At 45.1% G+C, this 22,969-nt stretch overlaps 1 protein-coding gene across 2 annotated transcripts in view; it reads left to right on the top strand.

Annotated features, from left to right (window-relative positions):
- Positions 1-458: 458 nt before the first annotated feature.
- Positions 459-22,969, top strand: part of RAMP3 (receptor activity modifying protein 3) — a 76,021-nt gene continuing 53,510 nt past the window's right edge. Inside the window, exons 1-3 of one of the 2 annotated variants that reach the window (XM_077928133.1) lie at positions 459-997; positions 5,094-5,183; positions 17,054-17,083. In XM_077928133.1, coding sequence (XP_077784259.1) covers positions 979-997; positions 5,094-5,183; positions 17,054-17,083 — 139 coding nt within the window. In that variant the 5' untranslated portion in view covers positions 459-978. The remainder of the gene's footprint in view (positions 998-5,093; positions 5,184-17,053; positions 17,084-22,969) is intronic. The other variant, XM_077928132.1, reaches the window with a different exon arrangement.

Below are 22,969 nucleotides of genomic sequence, written 5' to 3'. Positions count from 1 at the left end.
GAGCGAATGCAGGCTTTTGCTGAAGCCTGGAGAGCGAGAGGGGTCGGTATGCACCGACCCCTCTCGCTCTCCAGGCTTCAGGAAGCTATCCGCAAGACTTGGGAGCTTGGCGGGAGTGCCCGTAGGCTCCCCAGGCTTGCAGATAGCAGCCTGCATCCCGAAGCCTGGGGCACGTCGGGCAGATATCTGCCAGCCTCCAAACCCGACCTGGTTTGGAGGCTGGCAGTGGGGAAAGCAGCGCTTCTCCCCACCGCCAGCCCCACAAGCTGAGGGGACAGCGGGGAGGCGGAGCACCGCCTTCCCGCTGTTCCCCAACCTGGTCTTTGGGGCTGGCGGTGGGGGAAAGCAACGCTCCCCCCACCAGCCCCAAAGAGCAGGTGGAAGGGAACCCAAAGCCTCCAGAGCCCAGCGGGAACTCCTGCTGGGCTCCGGAGGCTTTGGGTGAGCGCACCTTGAACGCACAGAATGCACCTTGACTTAGAGGGGGAGAACAAGAAAAAAAAATTTTTCCCCCTGTTCTCCCCCTCCTATGGTCCGGTGCGTCCAATAGAGCAAAAAATACAGTAACTGGGTGTCAAAATATTGGGTAAGAACCGCATGGTTGCATCACATCTAAATATTTCTGTCTTAAATATTAGTTATTAACAGGGGTTTGTTACGGAAAAATCTAGGTGCGAGGCTGCTCAGTCACCCAGCTCATTGGGCAGAGCCCACAGGTCCCTGCGGAATAAAGGAAGGATTCCAGCCACCAACCGGAGCAAATGGCTGTAGACCAGAGTTTATTGTGCAATAGGTTCAAAGAGCAAATTTGAACCCCGAGGATGGGGTGACAAAGACTTTTAAAACTTTCCCACCATATCCCAGAATACAGTTCGTACAGCATCATTGCTACATCACTGACATGTCACAAAAGGGGAGGGCTTAACCTTGGCAAACATGTCCAGACAAGTCCTTGGTACCAGATTAGCATAAGCAGACATGGCAGGGCAAGACTCAGGTATAAGATGAGCATAGACAAATATGTCTTCAGTACCCACCACCCAAAAGTACAATAGAAGTTCCTTTGCCTGTCTGGAGCCTGAGGCGAGTCAGGTGATGAGATTTGGCTTCCTTTGGCTAACAATAAGCCCAGCAATTGTCACCTCTGGGAACTTCCTGGAGTCCTTTTTCAAGGGGAAAATAGCTTTGGAAAGAACGAAACTGGGAAAGGAGATATTTTATATTATTTTTAAAGCTAGGTAACTTCCCTGAGCTGTCAAGTTGAAAGGATACATTCAGGCATAATATTTGTAATATTTAACTTTAAAGATGTGCCCCCCCCACCCCCCGGTAATTTCTGTAACAGGTTCTAAGTTGAATAAAATATTGGGGGACAGGTAATCCCTGCCCTGCATAATCAATCACAAAACATGGTGTGCACACACTACTTGAAGGGCAATGCCCATCAACGGGGGGGGGGGGGGGGAGCCCCCTCAAATTTTTTATGTGGGGTCCGAAGGAGCCTTGGCCCCTAGGAGTTGGCTCCTATGGTTATTAAGCTTTCTTCCATTGATTTTTTGGGACTGAAGAAACAGTCCCTGTTCACATGTACACTGGGATTTTTTATATTTCATTTTAATTAGACAAAAGAGGGGAAGGAGCAAACACATTTTAATCCTTTAGCACTGGAAAGGATGATGCACCAAGATTAAGAAGAAGGATGTCCTGAACCCTGGTGTACCCTGAGGCAAGTCCTGATAGAGCACATGGTCCCAAGAGCAACACCAGAGAGTGGTCAGACAGTCCAGGCCCAATACAACAAGCAAGGTCTGAAGTCAAACTGTAAGGTCAGGATCGCACCTCTGCAGAAGGTCCAGGGTTGGAACACCTGTGGTCAGTCCCAAAGTCATCGTCCAGTGGAGTTCCCCAAAGCAGCCAAGTCATGGTCCATCAACGGAGAAAGCTGCGCAGACCCAGAGTCTCTGGCTTGCTTCTCATTTATCCTTCCAATCTGGATGGACGTTTCTGGGTTTGCTCCAGCTGAGCAGCTATGCCTCCCCACTTGCAAAGGCATGTGATCCTCACCTGCCCTTAGCCTTATCCAACTAAATGACCACAACCTCCTCCCAGACCCAAAAATCCCCATGATCTCCACCTGGTCACTAGTGAGCCGAGCTGCATTCTCTTGCCTGCCTCAGTTGCCTGGGGTGCAAGTCCCACTGTTCCCCCAACCTCAAAGTCCGCTGTCTCTGTGGGGACAGGGGGACCTCTGGTTCTAATATGTCACCACTCCTCCTAGACCCACTGAACGTCAGCTGTCCGTTCAATGTCATCTGATGTCCCATGAGTACCCCCTAAGTCCCTAACCTCCCGTTCCCCATCTTCAGCTTGTCCTGAAGTGTATACCAGTTATGGTTACAACAGTTGCCAGGATCCTCCTATTCTGCCAGAGGAGAAGTATATCTCTCAGTAGAACCACAGGGTTGGTGGCTATTTAAAATTAATAGGCAATTTGGTGTGGATGGTGGACAACTGATGTCACATCCAGCACCCTGTTCATTTTCTGGAGGCTCAGAATGGGAGCTGTATCACCCGCTTTCCTAATATAATTCTTTCATAACAATGGCAAAAGTCCCTTTCTGCAGTGCCCCAATAGGGATGCTCTCCCTCACTACCAGCCCATTGCCTGTTTCCTCTGCCAGGGAAGCCAGGTCAAAAACAACCACCTTAAACTCTGCACTCACCACCATGAACTTTCAGTCAGGGATGACCCTGCCAGTGAGGGCTTCCTTCTCAAGGAAATTCTCTCTCCAGCACTTCTACCTCTTACTTGGGATCTACAGTAGACTGCCCAGAAGCAAATAATTATCCTTTGTTCTTCTTTCAGGAGTAATGCAATAGTGTCATATATTTAAAAAATCTCCTAGGGCCAGCCCCCTTGGCAGCTGCTACTTGCCACAGGCACCTCAGAGAAGCTGGCCCAAATCCCATGAGGCTTTGCCAAAGTTTCACAAGATGTCACCAACCCTTTGGCAAAGTCCCACACGTCTCAGCAACAATCATGACACATGACTGGGTGAGACTTTGGGCAGGAGCAGGTAAGGTATCTCTCCACACGTTCAGCCTCAGCCTTAGGCAGGCCTTGCATGCTCTGATGCTCCCAACTGCTAGGTGCTGGCAGCCGGGGCTGGGTAGCTGCCGCCATTACTTTCTCTTTTGTTTGAAGTGTGGCAGCTGCTCCATTTCAAATAAAATAAAACAAAGGGAAAGTGGCATACCAGTGGTTCTCTGCAGCTGCAGCAGGGTGCTGGCCTGGCCACGGGGTGCTCAGCCAGGTGCAGCTGCTTGCGTTGCAGCTCACAGCTGGTGGGGACATGGGGCTCAGGCTGGTGGTAGGCTGGTGCTCATTCAACCACCTTTGAGACAAGTGTGGTTAGTGGTGTGGCCAGTCAGGGAGTCCAGTTATTAAAATCACAGTTGCGATCCCTTGCCTTTGTTCTCTCCAAATGTCCACTGCAAGGCAGATTCAATTAATGAGGACTCTGGCTGACCAACTTACTGTGTGGTTAATGCTGGGAAGTTTCCTGATGTGGGGCAATGGACATGAGTGTACCTTAGAGCAGTGTTTCCCAACCTTGGGCCTCCAGCTGTTTTTGGACTACAACTCCCATCATCCCTAGCTAGCAAGACCAGTGGTCAGGGATGATGGGAATTGTAGTTCAAAAACAGCTGGAGGCCCAAGGTTGGGAAACACTGCCTTAGAGCACTGCCACCTATGTGCAGCCTGTATATTTGTAAATAAGCTCAAACACTGCAAAACACCACACGCCTCCAGCAATTTATTTGCAGACGAAACTAAACCTGAGTAAGCACTGCCCCCTCTGAAGTTCTCATAGCACAACAATGGTGGAAAATGTAACAGTCTTAAAAGGCGCATCAATGAAAACATATACAAACCTCACCCAAACTGCAAACATGTACATTTTAAAAAAACAGATCAACAACAGCCCTTGTAATGGAAAACCACAGGGAGAGAACGGAAATTTGAAAGGCAGTTTTCTGGCAAGATCTCAGCTATTCAAAGAAATAAAAAAATTATACTGGGGTAGTGCAAGCCCCTTGCAGAAATCAAAGTCTCTGTATCATGTTCACCGCAGCTCTTAAATCCACAGGAAATTGCTTTCCTTGGCACCTCTGACCCCTGCCCAAATATTAGTCACTGGACTGAAACTATTTTTTAAAAGCACAGTCCTTTACTCAATATGTGTTGTTCATCAATGTGCTGACAAGCCCTTTTTAAAACAACAACAACCCCTCTACAGTATTTTAAATGCTCCTTGAAGTTGATTCTTTAATGCCCCTAACAGGTTTGTTGCAAACAGGTGTTAGCATACCAGCTCATCCCACAGTGATAAATCACGATGTCAGAAGACCTCCACCCTCGTCCTCTGGCAAGCTACATTGAGATAAGTTCATCTCACACCTGAGATGACAAAGTTGTCGGAGAGCTATCTTGTGACGACTGCAGCTGCCCTCCACTTTGCCCAAGAGAGAGAGAGAGAGAGCACAAACCCCTTCACAGGGAAGAGCCACCCAGCTCTCTTTTTCCTCCTGCTGTCCTTTTCTGGCTGCATGTGTAGATGATAGATAGATAGATAGATAGATAGATAGATAGATAGATCGATCGATCTCCGCATCCTGTGAGCGGACATCTCTCCTGGTTGTGCCTGGGAGGTCCGCTTCCAGCTGCACTTTCCTTTCCCCTGAGGATCCTAGAATAGCTGCGACATCCTCATCCTTCTCCCGCTAAAGCAGCCTGGGGGCTGGGGGAGGAGAAAGCAGCGAGGAAAAGCCATTGCGAGCAGACGGTGGGCAGTGGCTCCTGCTGCTGCTGCTGCCATCTCGGTGATGGGAGGAGCAGAAGGGTGGGATTTTATGCAAGGAAGATCCCCCTCTCCTCGCCCAGCTGCTGCCAACACCAAGTTGCTTCTCGGGACTTGATTGTTGTGGAAGGAAGAACAGACTCCCTGTGAGAAAAGGGGCTTGGTAAAAGGAATTGAGGGCTGCTCCAGAACCGCCTCTTTTCATCCCCAATGTGTGCTGCTTCTCCCCAGAATTGCGGGCTGCGCTTATTGCTCTTGAAATATTCAGGATGGAGATTCATGCTTTATGGCTGGTGCAACATCTTCTCTTTGCGCTGTGGGGTAAGTACATGCTGCTGCTATTCATTTCAGCCATCCTGTCAATGAAAGGTATGCTGGTTCTCTTTTGTAGCCGATTTCATGGTTAATATCCCTCCCCTTCTCCCCAGAATTGCACGGCTTCTCCAGGAGTCCTGCTAACGAAGAAAAACAAAGAGTTTGCTGAAGTCTTCTTGTGGGTACTTTAAAATTCCTCTCTGGGAATGTTCTGATCTTGTTTGAAGAAACAAGGCAATTCCATGGGCATAGGAGCCAACTCCTAGGGATCAAGGTCTCTTCGCTTCCCCCATAAAATATTTGAGGGGGCCAGCCCCCCCCGTTGTTGGGCATTGCCATTCAAAGGGTGTGTCTTGTGATCAGTTATGTGGGGCGAGGCTTACCTGCATCCCCTGTTTTATTTAAGCTGGCACCTCAGCATGGAGGTGAATAGGAAATGGTTTTCTTACATGCTAGAAGAACAAGAATAAAGTATTTCGAGAAATACAATGCACCCCCACTCTTCTCCAGCTTTTTCTCGAATTGCTTCTGTTGGCAATGTTTCTAGCAGCCTGCATTCTCCAAGAGTGGGATGTTTGTAGGCGGACTCACTGCAAAAGCAGAAAGCTGGTATTGGGAGAGGACTCAGGTCTCTAGAACTTTTGCATGCCCCGCCAGGGTTACGGTAGATCAAAGGGCCTTAACTTTAATTGCGTTCCAGTGGAAATTTGGTGCAATCAATCATATCAATATTCTCACAAAGAATTAACATTCAGGGAGGGTTGCCAAATCATTGAAGCTGCAACCATGTTGTATATATAAAGAAAAAGTGAAGGCCCACCCCCAGTCAAAACTCACATGCTCCAAAGAAAGTCCTTTCTCCAAATCAAATCATTATCACTCCGTGGCTGATTTATTTAGCAGTTTATCTTATCTCCTTGGTCCAGAACATGCCTGTAGATTAACTCCAAATCAGTGAAAATCTTAAACTACAGAAGAACTTCTGCTTGTAGTGGCTGAGTCGGAAGGTTACCGATAGGCAAAGCGCTTGAACTCAGCACCTCCTGCCTCCTGGATTGCGTTTGGAACTGAGAGCCAGGTATCAGGTGAACTGCGAGTGTAGCTCCCCCCCAACCCTGGGGAAGGCTTGCAAGCACAATTACCCTCAATCATCCTTGTTTATACTCAGTGAAGCGATCCCCGCAAATGCGGGTGTGCCTCCACTATGGCAGTTAGCACCAGAAGTCACACACTGCAGACATCTTAAGCCTTCCCCCCCCCCCCAAAGGGCTTTACAATGTTTATCTCATTTAATCTTGTGCCAGACTTGGGAATTGGTAAAGGGTGTGTGTGTGTGTGCAGGGCTGCCTATTTAGGGCCATTTTAAACATTGCAGAAAGACAAACTTAGGTTGGCCCGGGTGTGAACCCTAAGCAGGATGGTGGCACTTATTGCCGCTCCATGACATTTGTTTCTGTAATATTTACACATTACATTTAGCTGTGTGTTTTAATGTCTTGCTTTAAATGCCCCCCGCCCAACTGTAATGTGGAATGGCTCCTTTGGGTGGAAGCTGAGTACAAGTTCTGGTTGTTTTATCATCTGGGTTAGCTGAAACATACAGTGGTACCTCGGGTTAAGAACTTAATTTGTTCTGGAGGTCTGTTCTTAACCTGAAACTGTTCTTAACCTGAAGCACCACTTTAGCTGATGGAGCCTCCTGCTGCCACTGCGCCACCGCTGCACGATTTCTGTTCCCATCCTGAAGCAAAGTTCTTAACTCGAGGTAATATTTCTGGGTTAGCGGAGTCTGTAACCTGAAGCGTATGTAACCCGAGGTACCACTGTAATTATTCTTATGAATTCTAGCTACCTTTAAATTAGAAACTTGTCCAATTGCCTTCATAATTATTTCTGCATCTATTTTCGTAGGCAAGCTGGTCACTGGTGGCTGTTTTTGACTTGGCTTTTTTCATAGTAAATAAATCCTAATGAAAGCCAGAAGAAGTGCTTTATTTGTCTTCATGGCGGGTCATCTCTCTAAGGGCAGGGATTTGCTTCCAACTCTTTCCCCTTCCTCTCTCTCTCCCCCCCCCCCCCGGCTTCCTTTGAAAGCAAACATCTGCTCCACAAGTGAGATAAGTATCTCTTGGGAACCAAGACTGTCCAATCCTGTTTCTTTTAAAAAAAATAAAATCTTCTCTTCTCTTCTCTCTCCTCTATTATCAATTAGTGAGAGATCTTTGTTCCACCTAAACGCTTCCATTGGCTGCTCTCTTGCACAACTGATGACTAGAGATGCAGACCTAAATAAAATTAAAAATTAAAAACCAAATTTTCATTGGTGCAAACACATTTGTGCTGGTTTGGACATATATACAATAATGCTAATATTTCCTTGCCATTTCTTTTTAAAACACACACACAAAAATCATATGCAAATGTGTCCATCCATTGGGGGGGGGGGGATCCAACCTTGACTAGGAATAGTTTAAAAAGAATAATTGCAAAGCAGTTGTGCTTGGCCAATTTCTTCCTCACCCTGGGCCATTTCATACACGAAAAATAAATACAAATCTTAGTCACAAACCTACAAAATGCAACATGAATGAGACAAATGTGTCTGAAGTATGTGCATCATGCAGGTATACTCACCAGAAACACACAATTAGGTGCAGCTCACAGGAAAGTGAACACACAGGAAATCCAAGTTTGTTCCTCTGTATTGTGTAGAGTGACACCCCCCACCCCCAAAAATTAACCAAGCAACACAACAAACATGTAGGACTGTATTGTTGACAGCGTTTCATAGGGTTCTCAGTCTCCAGCCTCAAAGCAGCATCACACACCTCTCACCTCCATTCTGATCATCTGTCATTTTGCTTGGCAACGAGTTTAGTGAAAGTGCTGCCTTGAGCAATGAGTGTGCGTCTGTGGTTGGCCCCCATCACCTGTGCCAGCCTTTCCCTCCAAATTATTTGGTCATTCTGCCTTGGTCTTATGGAAATTGTAGTCTCTTACATCTGGAAGACACCAGATTGGGGAAGGTTGCCCTCCTAAAAATGGAAAGTGAGCAAGCCCCCGTGCCAAAGCCACAGCACCCTCCATCCACCACTTGACCTTAGGTTTGGCAGCTAGGGGCCAGTGGGTACTTCTTAGGAGCTGGATTTGGCCCTGGGGTTTCAGCTACTGACCCAAACCTATAAAGTCCGGATGGATCAAAGTGTGCTGTGAGTACAATTAACAGCACCCAAATACCTGCAGGGTAGAGTGAGCTCAAGCCTACAAGGCATTTCTCTCTCTAAAGGACACAGGAGCAGCATCTCGCTCCCAGAAGGCCATTGATAAATTTGAACAGGCCAAAGTCTGCTTGACCCAAGAGTGGTGTTCTATGAAAACCTGAACAGGAAACACACATTATAAGAATTCCTAAAAGTACATTATGAAGCACTGCTATTGATGCTGAATTAGCTCTCTTCAGTTTAGTGTTCTTACTGGAACAGTGAATTCAGTATCCATTTTGTCAGGGATTATATGTCTTGAATTATTATTATTATTGAATTGCTTTTAGTGTAGCTTAAACTATGCTGCAGCTCAGCAGGCTCAGTGCCAATGACTCATTTTAATAGACTAAAGTATCCCTGAGCAGATGCAGAGTGCATTTTTCTCACCACTATGCCTCCCAGTTTGGTGTCATCTGCAAATGTGACAAGCATCTCCTCAGTTCCTTCACCCAAGTCATTTATAAAGACATTGAACAACAACGGGCCCAGGGACCCCACTTGTCACTTTTTTCCAGGATGATAAGGAACCATTAATGAGTAGTCTTTGGGTTTGGCTAGCCAACCAGTTTCAAATCCACCTTACAGTTACCTCATTTAGCCCACATACCACATACCAGCTTCCTCACAAAAATATCATGGGAGAGTTTGTCAGAAGCCTTACTGAAATCAAGATACACTGAGTCCACAGTATTCTGCCGATCCACCAAGCTTGTAACTGCATTGAAAAGAAAAAAGAGATTCGCCTGGCTTGGCTTGTTTTCGAGAAACCCATGTAGTAATCACAGCATCCTTTTCTAAGTGCTCACAGACTTTATTTATCTGTTCTAGGAACTTTCCTGGAATTGATGTAGTTACCTAGGTCTTCTGTTTTTCCCTTTTGAAGATGGGGACATCATTTGCCCTGGAGATTTGAATTCATTTAAGCTAGCCTGGTGTTCTCAGGCCACCCCTTTTCCTATCTTGAGCTGCAGCTCTCTCCTTGCTTCATTTACAGTGGTGCCCCGCAAGACGAATGCCTCGCAAGACGAAAAACTTGCTAGATGAAAGGGTTTTCCGTTTTTTGAGTCGTTCCGCAAGATGAATTTCCCTATGGGCTTGCTTCGCAAGACGAAACGTCTTGCGAGTTCTTGTGAGTTTGTTTCCTTTTTCTTAAAGCCGCTAAGCCGTTAATAGCCGCTAAGCTGCTAATAGCCGCTAAGCCGCTAATAGCCGCTAAGCCGTTAATAGCCGCTAAGCCGCCAATAGCCGTGCTTCGCAAGACGAAAAAACCGCAAGACGAAGAGACTCGCGGAACGGATTAATTTCGTCTTGCGAGGCACCACTGTATGTTGTTTTTACCAGGTTGAGCACTGCTTTGCTTTTGGGTGAAGACAGGGGGAAAAGTAGGTGGTGAGCAGCTCTGCCTTCTCTCCATCACCCAATAGCATTTCTCCATCTTCTCCATTCAAAGGAATCTCCTACAGTTTTACCTTGGTTTTCAAACGGAATCCATTCCGGAAGTCCGTTTGACTTCCGAAAACATTAGAAAACGAAGGCGCATCTTCTGATTGGCTGCAGGAGCTTCCTGAACTCAGTCGGAAGCTGCGGAAGCCACACCAGATATTCGGCTTCCAAAAAACATTCACAAATAGGAACACTCACTTCTGGGTTTGCGGCATTCGGGAGCCAAAACGTCTGAGTACCAAGGCGTTCGACAACCAAGGTATGACTGTACTTGCTTTTTCTTTCTCTTGCTTCAAACATAGCTGAAGAAACATTTTTTATCAGTTTTAACCTCTTTTGCAAGCCTGAGCTCATTCTGCGCTTTAGCCTGCTTGACCTTTACCCTGCAACTGTTGGCTACTTGTGTATATTCCTCCTTTGTGATTTCCCCTTTCTTCCATTTCTTATATATGCCTTTCTTAAATTTCAGTTCATCTGTAAGCTGCTTATGTAATTTTCAAGGGTGCCCCTCACTTTTCTTTTTTGTTGGAATTGTCTGCATTTATGCTTTCAATATTATACATTTAAGAAACTCCTATCTATCCTGGACTACATTCTCTTTGAGTATTTCTGACCATGGGATATCACCCAGTAGCTCTTTAAGATTTTTGAAATCAGCCTCTTTAAAGACGAGAGTGCATGCTCCCCCCCCCCCCCAGGTCAGCTTGGAAAGCTTGATGCCCAATGGGAATGCTGTTGGCATCTTCACTTAGGAAAAATAGATCCAGATATTGGAAGCTATCCAGGCAAACCAATGTGGGCAAGCGGCAATGCCTTTTTACAGTCAGGCAGGGCTCTGTTTCTGAGAGAATGGACAAGGAAGTACATCCTAGGCTTGCTTCCCAGCCCCAATTTGTCCTGTTAATCCATCTTTTTGTTTCCCCACATTAGCTACTCTTATTGGTGCCAGTCATTTTTTTCACTCCCGTAGATTTGTGAGGGCTTCCGTTTACAACATGCATCCTTGCTTTGTGCAGTGCTTTTGTTTCCCCTGTTAACTTCACTTACCTCATTTCCTCTGTTCTTTTCACATCATGTTATGATTGTTCTCCCTATTTTCCCACTGCAGGCTGCTTTGCTCCTAAAGTGGGCAATGAGTAATGGAACAAAAAAGAACCTTCCAAACTAGACAGAAATGGGTATCTTTTTTATTGTGTTTGTTTTGTTGACATAATTATTTTAGTTTGTGTGCCTCTTAAAAAAATGAGGACTTTGATTTTAACTTTATTTTTAGTGCTTCCATTTCCAGGACTAACCAGGTCTGCAGCACGCATGTATACCCTCCAACCTTTTGTGACAAAAATTCAGGGCAACCCACCACCACCTATCTTCACTGACCACTTCCTCGCCTGCCCTCCCTACCTCCCTCCTCTTACCTTTGCTGTCTTCATCCTCCTGAAGTGGCCTCCATGAGACGCTGCGCAACCTAGAGTGGCCTCCAGCAGATCACACCAGGCCATGTGGCTTCGGTAGAGGCTGCCTGGCCTAGAGCATCCTCCAGGAAGCTTGTGCCAGGCCGTGTTGCGTCAGGAGAAGTGGTGTGGCCTGGAGTGGCCTCTGGGAAAATTGGGGCATTCCGGATTGGTATCAGAAGCCAGGGCAGCTTCTGTAAATTCGGGGTGTCCCAATTAAATCAGGACACTTGAAGTTTCTGCACATGTGGCAAATATTACCTGAAGTATTGTAGTATATGTGACTTTGTTTATATGACTTTTCAAAGATAAGGCATGCGTGTCTGTACAAGTCATTTGTGACACACCCATTTGTTAATACACAAATCCCTGGCACTTGGTGATGTGGCTCACTAGTTGCCATTCTTTTTAAATTTCCTTCATGTTCCTCAAAGACCTATGCCAGGTCATACAGTGGCTGAAATTGTGAATGGAAAAGTTGACCCACTCCTACTGAGATCTCCTTAGGTAGGGTTGCCATATTTCAAATGGTAAAATTCCTGACAAAGTTGAGTTTTGTTGTTGTTGTCGTTGTTTTTGAAACCGCCAAAATTGTTTCCACTGCTTTTTTTGTCGGGGCTTCCCTGACATTTTGGCAATTCAACAAAAATCCCTCAGCACCATTTTTACACCAGAAAACCAGGACATGTCAGGAATTTTCCTGACGTATGGCCAACTTTAGGGGGCCTTAGGCAAGCCATTGTTCTCTCTGCCCCATCCCTCACCTGCTCTGCACACAGTGAGGAGAATACTGAACATCTAGCTCACTGGGTTCTTGTAAAAATTACCAAGGTAATGGATGAAGTGCATTGAATAAAATGCTATATTATGCTGGAACTACCTGCTATCAAGACAAATCACACATGGACAGACAATCCACCATTTTTTCTTCCCCCTGACTTTGAATAGGATAAATTGTGTATTTGGTTTCAGTCTGCAACGTTTCTGAGTAACAAGTTGTTCTGGCCTTCTTTTTCACCTCCCTGATGTTGGGAAGGGGGCAGTAGGGGAAGAAGGGCTATGGAGATCTCATGAGCACATCAGATGCATAAAGGAGAAGGGCCATCAGCTCTGCCTCCAACAAGATGTGTCCTGTCCCCAAACCTTTATTTACTTGATTTCTCTGTTGGTTTACACATACATGCTCCCAGGTTCCGCCCCTGAGAATATCTTCTCATTGTTTCCGCCCTCATCTTGCTTTCTCATTTCCACCTCCCATTCCCTGGCCCTGCTCCATTCACCAGCCTCTCTCTGGCTGTCCAATCCCCACATCTTATTATTCCCTTGCAGGGGATAAGAAGTGTAAGGGGACGCGGGTGGCGCTGTGGTCTAAACCACTGAGCCTCTTGGGCTGGCTGATCAGAAGGTTGGTGGTTTGAATCTGCTTGATGGGGTGAGCTCCCGTTGTTTCCCCCCAGCTCCTGCCAACCTAGCAGTTCAAAAGCACATCAGTGTAAGTAGATAAATAAGTACCATTGCAGTGGGAAGGTAAATGGTGTTTCCGTGCGCTCTGGCTTTTGTCGCGGTCCTCTGTGCTCCAGTGGTGGTTTAGACCTGCTGGCCACATGATCCAGAAAGCTGTTTGTGAACAAACGCCAGCTCCCTTGGTCTGAAAATTGAGATGAGCACCACACCCCATAATTGCCGTTGACTAGACATACCCGTACGGGGTCCTTTACCTTTTACTTTTTACCTCAGTTTAGTTTTCCACATCAAGCCAAGCTGTGTGCATAGGATCCCCTGCTCCTGACTGCCAAGATTTAGAGGTGGTGTGGTTAACCTGTGTGGCCCTCCTCATATTGTTGGTGTGCTGGTCCCGGGGGGAAGGTTACTGTTAACGTAGTCAAAGTTCAGTCCTGAGTCACTAGCCTGGTAATAGTCCACAAGGTGCGAGGCAAGGTCCGAAACAGGGAGCCGGGCGGGGACAGGAACACTCGAAGATCAGAAGCAGGGAGCCGGGCGGGGAACAGGAACACTGGAGGAACAGGACTGGATGCTGGCCGAAACAGCTCTTCAATGACGACGTTGCTCCCGCAACCTGGGACCGGGCTGACTGGCCTTTATCTTCTCTAAGGCCAGGGGTGGTCCCGGCCCCCAGAAGCCCCGCCTCTCCTGGCCTTAAGGCGAGCACTCCTCCTGGGAGAAACCAGTTCCCTTCGCCTCTCTGCCCTAAGCCTCTGCAGTTCAGGAGAGGCCGAAGGGTTACTGGGTCCCGGGGGAAGCTCACCTGTAGACACTGAGTCCTCAAGCACCTCCGGGGCCAGAATGGATTCACCTGGTGCCTGCTCCTGAGGATCTGGCACAGGTGCAGGCTCCTCAGAATCTAGGCCTTGCCCCAGTTCAGCCGGCCCTGGAGGCGGGGACTCCTGTGCCGGCTGGGATTCCTCCGGTTCGCTCTCAGAATCGGAATCCCAGGCCATCACAGTTGGACTACAACTCCTATCATCCCTGAGTCATGTCTAGGGCTCTGACTCCTTGTTCTCAGGTCATGGATTCAGAAGATTTGTCGGACTTGGAGCAGAATGTGCCCTTTGAGCCAGTTTGACATGCCTGCCTCCTCAGGAATCCCAGCAGCAGAGGAGCCCATGATGGCAGCCCTTGTGCAGTCAGATGAAGTTCATGGACTTCCACTTCCTCTGCTCCACTGGGCCAGTGGCTCTGAAACAGGCTGGATCGCCTTAAGAATTGGACTCATCAGAATTGGGGTTGCTGCTCAAAGGAAGCTGTCAACCTATTTAAGAGGCTCATCCACACCTCGGATGTGTCTCCTTAAGTGTGCTGCCTGTCAGCTGTGGGCTTCCCCTACTTGCTTAAAATTGTGCTACTCCTTTGACTTCAGCTTTCTGTAAGGAGCATCTGCTTCAGTTTCATTACCTATTTAGGGGGGATGTTAAATGCTCTCGTGCAGCAGTGTCAATTAAAGAGACATCTGGCACGTTAATTCAGATTGCTATTGTTAAAATTAGCACTTTAATTAAGAAGCTTGAACTTTATTATGATCATTTAGCAAGTAGATTGCTACTGAAATTTCCAGCACATGTTACTACATTTTAATCTTTAGCGATACTTAATTCAGTTGAATTTAATGGAATCAATTTACATTGGAATATTTGGACAATCATACCTGCTTTGGAAAATCATACCTAGGGCTGAGGAAATAACTTTGCTTTCCCTTTTTTAACATTCTGGTCAACTCCGGGACTCATTATGGTGTCACAAGCTCCAAGTGGAATATTTCTAACAGATCTGAAGGTCTTGATGCTGATTATTATCTGATTTTATTAAGCAGATCCAAAAAATGTTTCCCTTCAGGCTCTTTCTGTACTACTTTGCTACCACCAACCAGGGGAAAGTGTTTCTTAGAGACCTGAACGCACCATGCCAAATCAAATTACAAGTTCTATGGCTTTTGTTATACAGTTACAGCTAAATATTTCTGGCAGGCAGAAGTGCCCTTTCCTTATGGGAAGCGGGAGGGGCTGTAGCTCCTTGGAAGACCCTGTGCTTCGCATGCTGAGGAACCTTTGGATCCACCCTGGACATCTCCAAGCAGTGCTGGGGAAAATGGTCGCTTGCAGTGCTGGAGAGATGCCGCCCCTCAGTGCAGACCATACTGAGCTAGGCAGACAACAGCTTCCTAAATTTATATTTTTCATGTCTTATTTGAAGGCGGAGAGCGTGAGGGCAAGATGTTTTTTAAAAATAAAGTTTCAGATAACTTATTGGTCCCATTCACACACAACAGTAAATATTTGGCTTTATATTACATCAGAGCTGGGAACTCATAATTTATTTCACTCAAGCAAACTGCAGTTGGGAAGTCAAGAACAAACATTGGCTTTACCTTGTGGCTTTTTAGGAACAAAACAAATCACTGAAATGTTTTTGGATATAATGTTAGGCCAGGAATCATTGTTTATTGCTCCCACCTGCATTGCAGCAAGAGCATAGAGGGAGCCACGTGTGTGTTTGTGGTACACCATTAAGCATGGAAACAGCTGGGAATCCTCCAGGCAAGCAGATTCTGAGTCATGCTTGAGATTCCCAGAGGGACAGGGTGGATGGTGCAGAGTGTACGGGCACAAGCAGGTCCAGTTGTGTAGGAAAATGCTGACTAGATACAGGACTGTCAGGTCCCTGGAGGGAGAGTATTGCAAGAGTCTCAGCACCAGCTTAAATCTTAAATCCCTCCTCATCTGACTTCCCCTCTGTTATGTACTGAGCTTGAATCCTAGAAAAATAGGCTGGTAGGATCCTAGAATGCAACAACCTGATTGGCCAACAGGAGCACCCAAAAGTAGTATATTTCACCACCCACCTTGCTGCAGAGGGAAGTCTTAAAAGGAGCATACTCAGGCCTGGGTATAGCCAGGGCAGGGCGGGGGGAGAGCTCCCCCCTCAATCAAGTAAGTAAATAAAAATACTTAACTAAAAGTAGAAATTGTAGAAAGATTTTGACAGATTTTCCTGAGCACTTGGGTGTGGGGAGCTCCAAGCTGGCAGCATTCTTGGCTCTCCTTGGTGGGTGATGGCACCATTGGTGGGATTTGGCTGACCCTCTGCCCCACTGCCCCAAGGCTGCTGCGTATGTGGTACCCAATGTCTGAAGGGGGCCTAATGAGTTGGGGACCTTGTTCAGAGTCAGAATCAAGGAGATCTCTACACCAAGAAAGAGTTCCAGAGTAAACTGTCTTTAGACTTGTTAGCAAAAACAGTTGTACATTCAAATCAACACATTACTGTTAAACAACTAGGAATGCAGTTCAGCTTTTTTTAGGTTCTTGCTTGTTAATTCATGCAAGTCCTTCAATCTGCTTGCTCGCTATGTGAAAATTCACTAATCCAAAGATAAAGAATCATGCCCCGACCTCACTATACACTTTGCACAATTAGATATCCAAACAGCCAGTTTGCCCACTTCCTTCCTTCCTTGCTTGCTTGAGCTTTGCTGGTTCGCAGCAGCCATATTAGGGCAGAAACCATGTAGGGCTGGGAGAGAGATCCGACAAATCAGCTTTTCCTTTATCTCTCTTTTGCTGGTTGGCTGCAGCTATTTCAGGAAGAAACTGTGGAGGGCTGCAGGAGAGAGATTGGACAAATCATGGATTAGAAATGTTCCCATAGGAATCATAGAAATAGTTGACTCTTTGTGTGAATGCTCGACTAATGAACAATTTCCAAGGAACGCGTTGTGTTAGGGTAGTGGGACCACGTGCAGAGTCCAAGTACTATTCTCCCTCTGGTCCCAGAGAGCCATTTGGATAAGCAAGTTCATTAGGTAACATTTTGCAGCTTTAGCTGCACAAGTACCTTTTGCACTTGCTACAGTTCTCTGAAAAAAGCAGACACTCTGCAAATGCAAGCCACCACATAACATTTTATACACATTGAACATATATCCTTTACATAAGTTTGCACTGAAATCAAGGAGGCAAACTAATAATGAGTTTCTATTGAAATCAATAGTGTGTAATGTCACCAGCTTCATTTCTATCCAATTGTTTATGATAAATTTTGTTTATATATTATATTTATTAATATAAATATAATATAAATTCATATATTTATATATGTTTATATACTATATAATTTTGTTTATATACTAATTTAGTAATACTATAGTGTACTTCTGATAATTTTGGAATAATGGATCCTTAATAGCTACTCTTTTTCTTTCTAGTTAACGGTCTACTGACAATTGGATTAGCAGGTAAGAGGTCTAATCTGCATGTTTCTGTTTGCTCTTGTTCCTGATGTCTCTTTTATAAAGGAAACTTTCAAAGTATTGATTTCTGGTGCCTTCACTGGGCTTTTTTGATTATGTGCTGAATTAAAGAAAGATGGCAAACTGATTATATTTCAGGGTGGCAAGCTTGAAGCTTTTACATACAAACTCGAAATGTTTGCAAGAGCTGCTTTAGAAACACAATTTCCCCCCTACCTTGAGAGGTAGCATGTGTGAAGTCTGGTATGAAGTGCTCTTTATTTTTTCTATGAGTGCTGTGACTGGGACTTTGACATGTATCTCCGTATGCAAAGGAAAAAGGAAAAAGCCAACCATACTTCACAAATGAGGGTTTTCACATTTCCTCCTATACAGATTTAATATGAAGCGGCCACAATGATGGGATGGATTGGTGCCATTCCCATAAACAGGTCTTCTTGCATAGAGCTGGAATGGCAAGGTTGGCCTTTGCTTGTATGGCCTCTCTTGCACATAGACACATTCACAAAGAATGATCTGGATTGTTGCATATGCTGAAGCAAATGTCACTCAACAGTGACAAAAATCATACTATAAAATAAGGGGCCTGATCCTGTTGCTTTTAATGCCTGAATAGGGCAAAACAGTGACTTGAATCCCAGGCAGGGGTGCCGACTTGCCCCCAACATTGGGGGTGTGGTCATGTGATGCTGCCTGGTGTGCGCTGGGCGGGGGCTATCTTTGTTTCACTCGTCCCAGCTGCAGTTTGGCTCCTGGGCTCCCAGGCTGCGGCTGGGAGGAGCAAGTGCAGAGATTGCCCTCTGCACTTGTCCCAGTCACCTCCTGGCTCCTAGGCTGATGGCCGGAGGCTGGGGCGTGCAGAGGGCACCTGGCAGTGGCAGGAAGTAATAGCCCCCTCAATATTGGAGGGGGTGCTGCCCCCTGCCCAAAAATATTGGGGGAGCTGACTTGTTTCAGACTTATTTATAGTGGGTTTTTTTCCTGTGTGTAGATCCACCCCCAATATAAGATAAGAAATCCTACCCTACTATAGTCTCCATTAAGGCAAAAATAGACATCATTATGCATTACTTACAGATTTTGGTCAGAAACAGAGTTGTAAACCAGGAGCAGAGCAGAGCATTCTACTGCCTGAGCCTTAAGGAACCAAAATAACCACACTAGAACAATGAAATAGTAACTATGCAGTTCATGGTACATGGTACATCCTGAATGTCTGTATGCACAAGATGGTGGCATGTTCACACTCTGCGGCTTTGAGCCCCCGAGAAGGGTGTATGCTGTTTGGAATAATATGTGTATGGATGTGTTTGCACAATGTGGTGCGAGGAGCGGACTTCACCTACTCACGCATAGAACTGGTAAACATTGGGCTTGCAAGGAAATTAGAGATAACGAGAGGGTTTCAGCAGTCCCACAGGATACCAAATTGCATAGCGAGATCTCCAGGTTCTCCATGGATTGTCATCGGGAGGGGGAAGTGCCAACAGAAGTGAAAGAGAAAGGAGCGAAAACAAAGGTGAGGGTGCAGAGCTTGTTTGTTGACTTGGCTTTGAAAACAACCCACTAGACCAGCACTGCCAAGTGTCTTCCTGACTAACATCAGATCTCTCGTCCATAAATTTGGCAAACTAGAGTTGCAGATGGCAGTAAGTAAGCCTCTTTGTGAGAGCTGTTTTGCAATTATTACGGAAACCTATTATGGAAACTTTCAGCGATACCAGATGCGGCAGTGGAGCTGACAAACCAAGTAACTTATCGCTCTGATAGAAACAGTAATTTTGGTAAGACTAGGGGAGGAGGAATCTGAATTTATATACACAGTGGTTGGTGTATTAACAGCAGAGTAGCTTATACGTACTGCTCCCCAGATGTGGAATTGATGGTAGTTACATGTAGGCCCCCCTTCATGGATCACTGCCTTGCTGTGGCGAAGGGGCTTGAATAACTCAGAGAAGCTATGAACTATGTTGAGCAGGGCACCCAAAATGGACAGGTCATAGTGGAGAGTTTTGACCAAACGTGATCCACCTGGAGGAGGAACCGGCAAGCCACTCCAGTATCCCTGCCAAGAAAACTTCATGGACAAAGACAACAGACATATAAAAGTTATGACGCTGGAAGATGAGCCCCTCAGGTCGGAAGGCGTCCAACATGCTACTGGGGAAGAGCGGAGGACAAGTACAAGTAGATTCAGAGCTGATGAAGCAGCTGGGCCAAAGCCGAAAGGACGCTCAGTTGCGGATATGCCTGGAAGCGAAAGGAAAGTCCAATGCTGTAAAGAAAAATATTGCATAGGAACCTGGAATATAAGAACCATGAACCTTGGTAAGTTGGATGTGGTCAAAAATGAGATGGCAAGAATAAATATTGACATCCTGGGCATCAGTGAACTAAAATGGACAGGAATGGGCGAATTCAGTTCGGATGACCATCATATCTACTACTGTGGGCAAGAATCCCATAAAAGAAAAGGAGTGGCCCTCATAGTTAACAAAAGAGTGGCGAGAGCTGTACTGGGATGCAATCTCAAAAATGATAGAATGATCTCAATACGAATCCAAGGCAGACCTTTTAACATCACAGTAATCCAAATTTATACACCAACTACTGGAGCTGAAAACTGACCAATTCTATGAAGACTTGCAACACCTTATAGAAGTGACACCAATGAAGGATGTTCTTTTCATCATAGGGGATTGGAATGCTAAAGTAGGGAATCAAGAGATAAATGGAACAACTGGCAAGTTTGGCCTTGGAGATCAAAACGAAGCAGGGCAAAGGCTAATAGAGTTCTGTCAAGAGAACAAGCTGGTTATCACAAACAATCTTTTCCAACAACACAAGAGACGACTCTACACATGGACATCACCAGATGGGCAGCATCGAAATCAGATTGATTATATTCTCTGCAGCCAAAGATGGAGAAGCTCTATACAGTCAGCAAAAACAAGACCTGGAGCTGACTGTGGCTCAGATCATCAGCTTCTTATAGCAAAATTCAGGCTTAAACTGAAAAAAGTAGGAAAAACCACTGGGCCGTTAAGATACAATCTAAATCAAATCCCTTATGAATACACAGTGGAAGTGAGGAACAGGTTTAAGGATTTAGATTTGGTGGACAGAGTGCCTGAAGAAATATGGATGGAGGCTTGCAACATTATACAGGAGGAAGCAATGAAAACCATCCCAATGAAAAGGAAATGCAAGAAAGCAAAGTGGCTGTCCAACGAGGCCTTACAAATAGCGGGGGAGAGAAGGCAAGCAAAATGCGAGGGAGATAGTGAAAGATACAGGAAATTGAATGCAGATTTCCAAAAAATAGCAAGGAGAGACATGAAGGCCTTATTAAACGAGCAATGCAAAGAAATAGAGGAAAACAACAGAATGGGAAGAACCAGAGATCTGTTCAAGAAAATTGGAGATATGAAAGGAACATTTCATACAAAGATTACCATAATAAAGGACAAAAGTGGTAAGGACCTAACAGAAGCAGAAGACATCAAGAAGAGGTGGCAAGAATACACAGAGGAATTATACCAGAAATATATGGATGTCTCGTACACCCCAGGTAGTGTGGTTGCTGACCTTGAGCCAGACATCCTGGAGAGTGAAGTCAAATGGGCCTTAGAAAGCACTGCAAATAACAAGGCCAGTGGAAGTGATGGTATTCCAGCTGAACTATTTAAAATTTTAAAAGATGATGCTGTTAAGGTGCTACACTCAATATGCCAGCAAGTTTGGAAAACTCAGGAGTGGCCAGAGGATTGGAGAAGATCAGTCTACATCCCAATCCCAAAGAAGGGCAGTGCCAAAGAATGCTCCAACTACCACACAATTGCACTCATTTCATACCCTAGCAAGGTTAGGCTTAAAATTCTTTTTTTTTTTTTAATATAATATTTTATTAAATTTCTTTTCTTACGGTCAAAGGTATACAGAATAAAGAAAAAAGAAAAAGAACAAAGAGAAAAAGAAATATATAAAAATCCAACTTTCCATAATGTTTTTAACAATCCAACTGGACTTCCCCACATCCTCCAAACCCTGCGTTCTTTGTAATAAAAGCGTCAGCAATTTGTTACCTTGGAGGAGCCAAAGAAGATGGCGGCTGTAACAACTTCTCCTTCGTGAACCCTCCGGATTACAAACCTTTTATTGCCTTTTATAGCCTTTTACAGCCGTCTTTATAGCTGTTTTTATTAGTCTTTTAAATTATTTTACCTCTGTTGGAAGTTTTTAATCATTTTACTTCTATGGTTGGCCTGTCGGGGCCATATACGTATCAACAAGGATATTCATAGAATCATAGAATCATAGAATCATTCAAACCCCCTGCTGAGAAAGCCTGCTGCTGATTAGTAACGCCGCCTTGAAGACTGGGTTATGTTGAGCAATTTGTTACCTTGTTTCATAACTTACTGTATCTTTCAATTTATCATGTTTCTAAATTCACAGTGTTGTATCCCAATTCTTGTACATTTAAAATAAACATAATAAAGTTATTTCATGTTTCCACCTCTTCTTTCTTATAACTTAGTTTTCAATTCACCTAATCGAGTTGCTGAAGCTAAAGTTTCCTAATCGTGCACATTCTTAACATTCGTACAGCTTATAATGTTTTTGCAAATAGTCCTTAAATTTTTTCCAGTCCTCTTCCGTTGTTTCCTCTCCCAAGTCTCGGATTCTGCCAGTCATTTCAGCCAGTTCCATGTAGTCCATCAACTGCGTCTGCCATTCCTCCAGCGTGGGTAAATCTTGTGTCTTCCAGTACTTTGCGATGAGAATTCTTGCTGCTGTAGTAGCATACATAAACAAAGTTCTATCCTTCTTTAACACTTTCTGGTCTACCATGCCCAGAAGGAAGGCCTCTGGTTTCTTGGGAAAGGTATACCTAAATACCTTTTTTAACTCGTTGTAAATCACTTCCCAGAAGACCCTCACTTTTGGGCAGGTCCACCAGAGGTGAAAGAATGTCCCTTCAGCCTCCTTACATTTCCAACATTTGTTGTCAGACAGGTGATATATCTTAGCAAGCTTGACTGGGGTCATGTACCACCGGTATATCATTTTCATAATGTTTTCCTTCAAGGCATTACATGCCGTGAACTTCATTCCGGTGTTCCATAACCTTTCCCAGTCCTCAAACATGATGTTATGCCCAATGTCCTGTGCCCATTTTATCATGGCAGATTTAACTGTCTCATCCTGTGTGTTCCATTTAAGCAGCAAGTTATACATTCTCGAAAGTATCTTAGTTTTTGGTTCTAACAATTCCGTCTCTAGTTTCGATTTTTCCACCTGGAAACCAACTTTTTTGTCTATTTTAAAAACCTCTTGAATTTGAGCGTAATGTAGCCAATCTCGCACCTTATTTTTTAATTTCTCCAAGCTCTGCAACCTCCAATTGTCTCCAATTTTTTCATTTATTTCCCAATATTTCGGCCAGTAGGCCTCCATGTTGGGTCTTTTTCGAGCCTTGGCCTCCACCGGTGATAGCCACCTCGGGGTCTTACCCTCTAATAAGTCTTTGTATTTTATCCAGACCATAAATATTGCTCTTCTGACAATATGGTTTTTAAACAATTTATGAACTTTAACCTTCTCGTACCACAAATATGCATGCCAACCAAAAGCATTGTCAAACCCTTCCAGATCTAGGACATCAGTGTTCTCCAACAGAAACCAATCCTTCAACCAGCAGAAAGCTGCAGATTCATAATACAACCTCAAGTCCGGCAGGGCAAACCCCCCTCTTTCTTTCGAATCAGTTAATATTTTAAACTTTATTCGGGGCTTTTTGCCCTGCCAAACAAACTTAGAGATATCCTTCTGCCACTTTCCAAAACATTCCACTCTGTCCACAATCTG

This window comes from Podarcis muralis, chromosome 5 (genome assembly GCF_964188315.1).
Source record: "Podarcis muralis chromosome 5, rPodMur119.hap1.1, whole genome shotgun sequence".
NCBI classification, from domain to species: Eukaryota; Metazoa; Chordata; class Lepidosauria; order Squamata; family Lacertidae; genus Podarcis; species Podarcis muralis.
The sequence above is the reverse complement of the archived record's forward strand: the minus strand, read 5'-3'. Positions and strand labels throughout refer to the sequence as shown.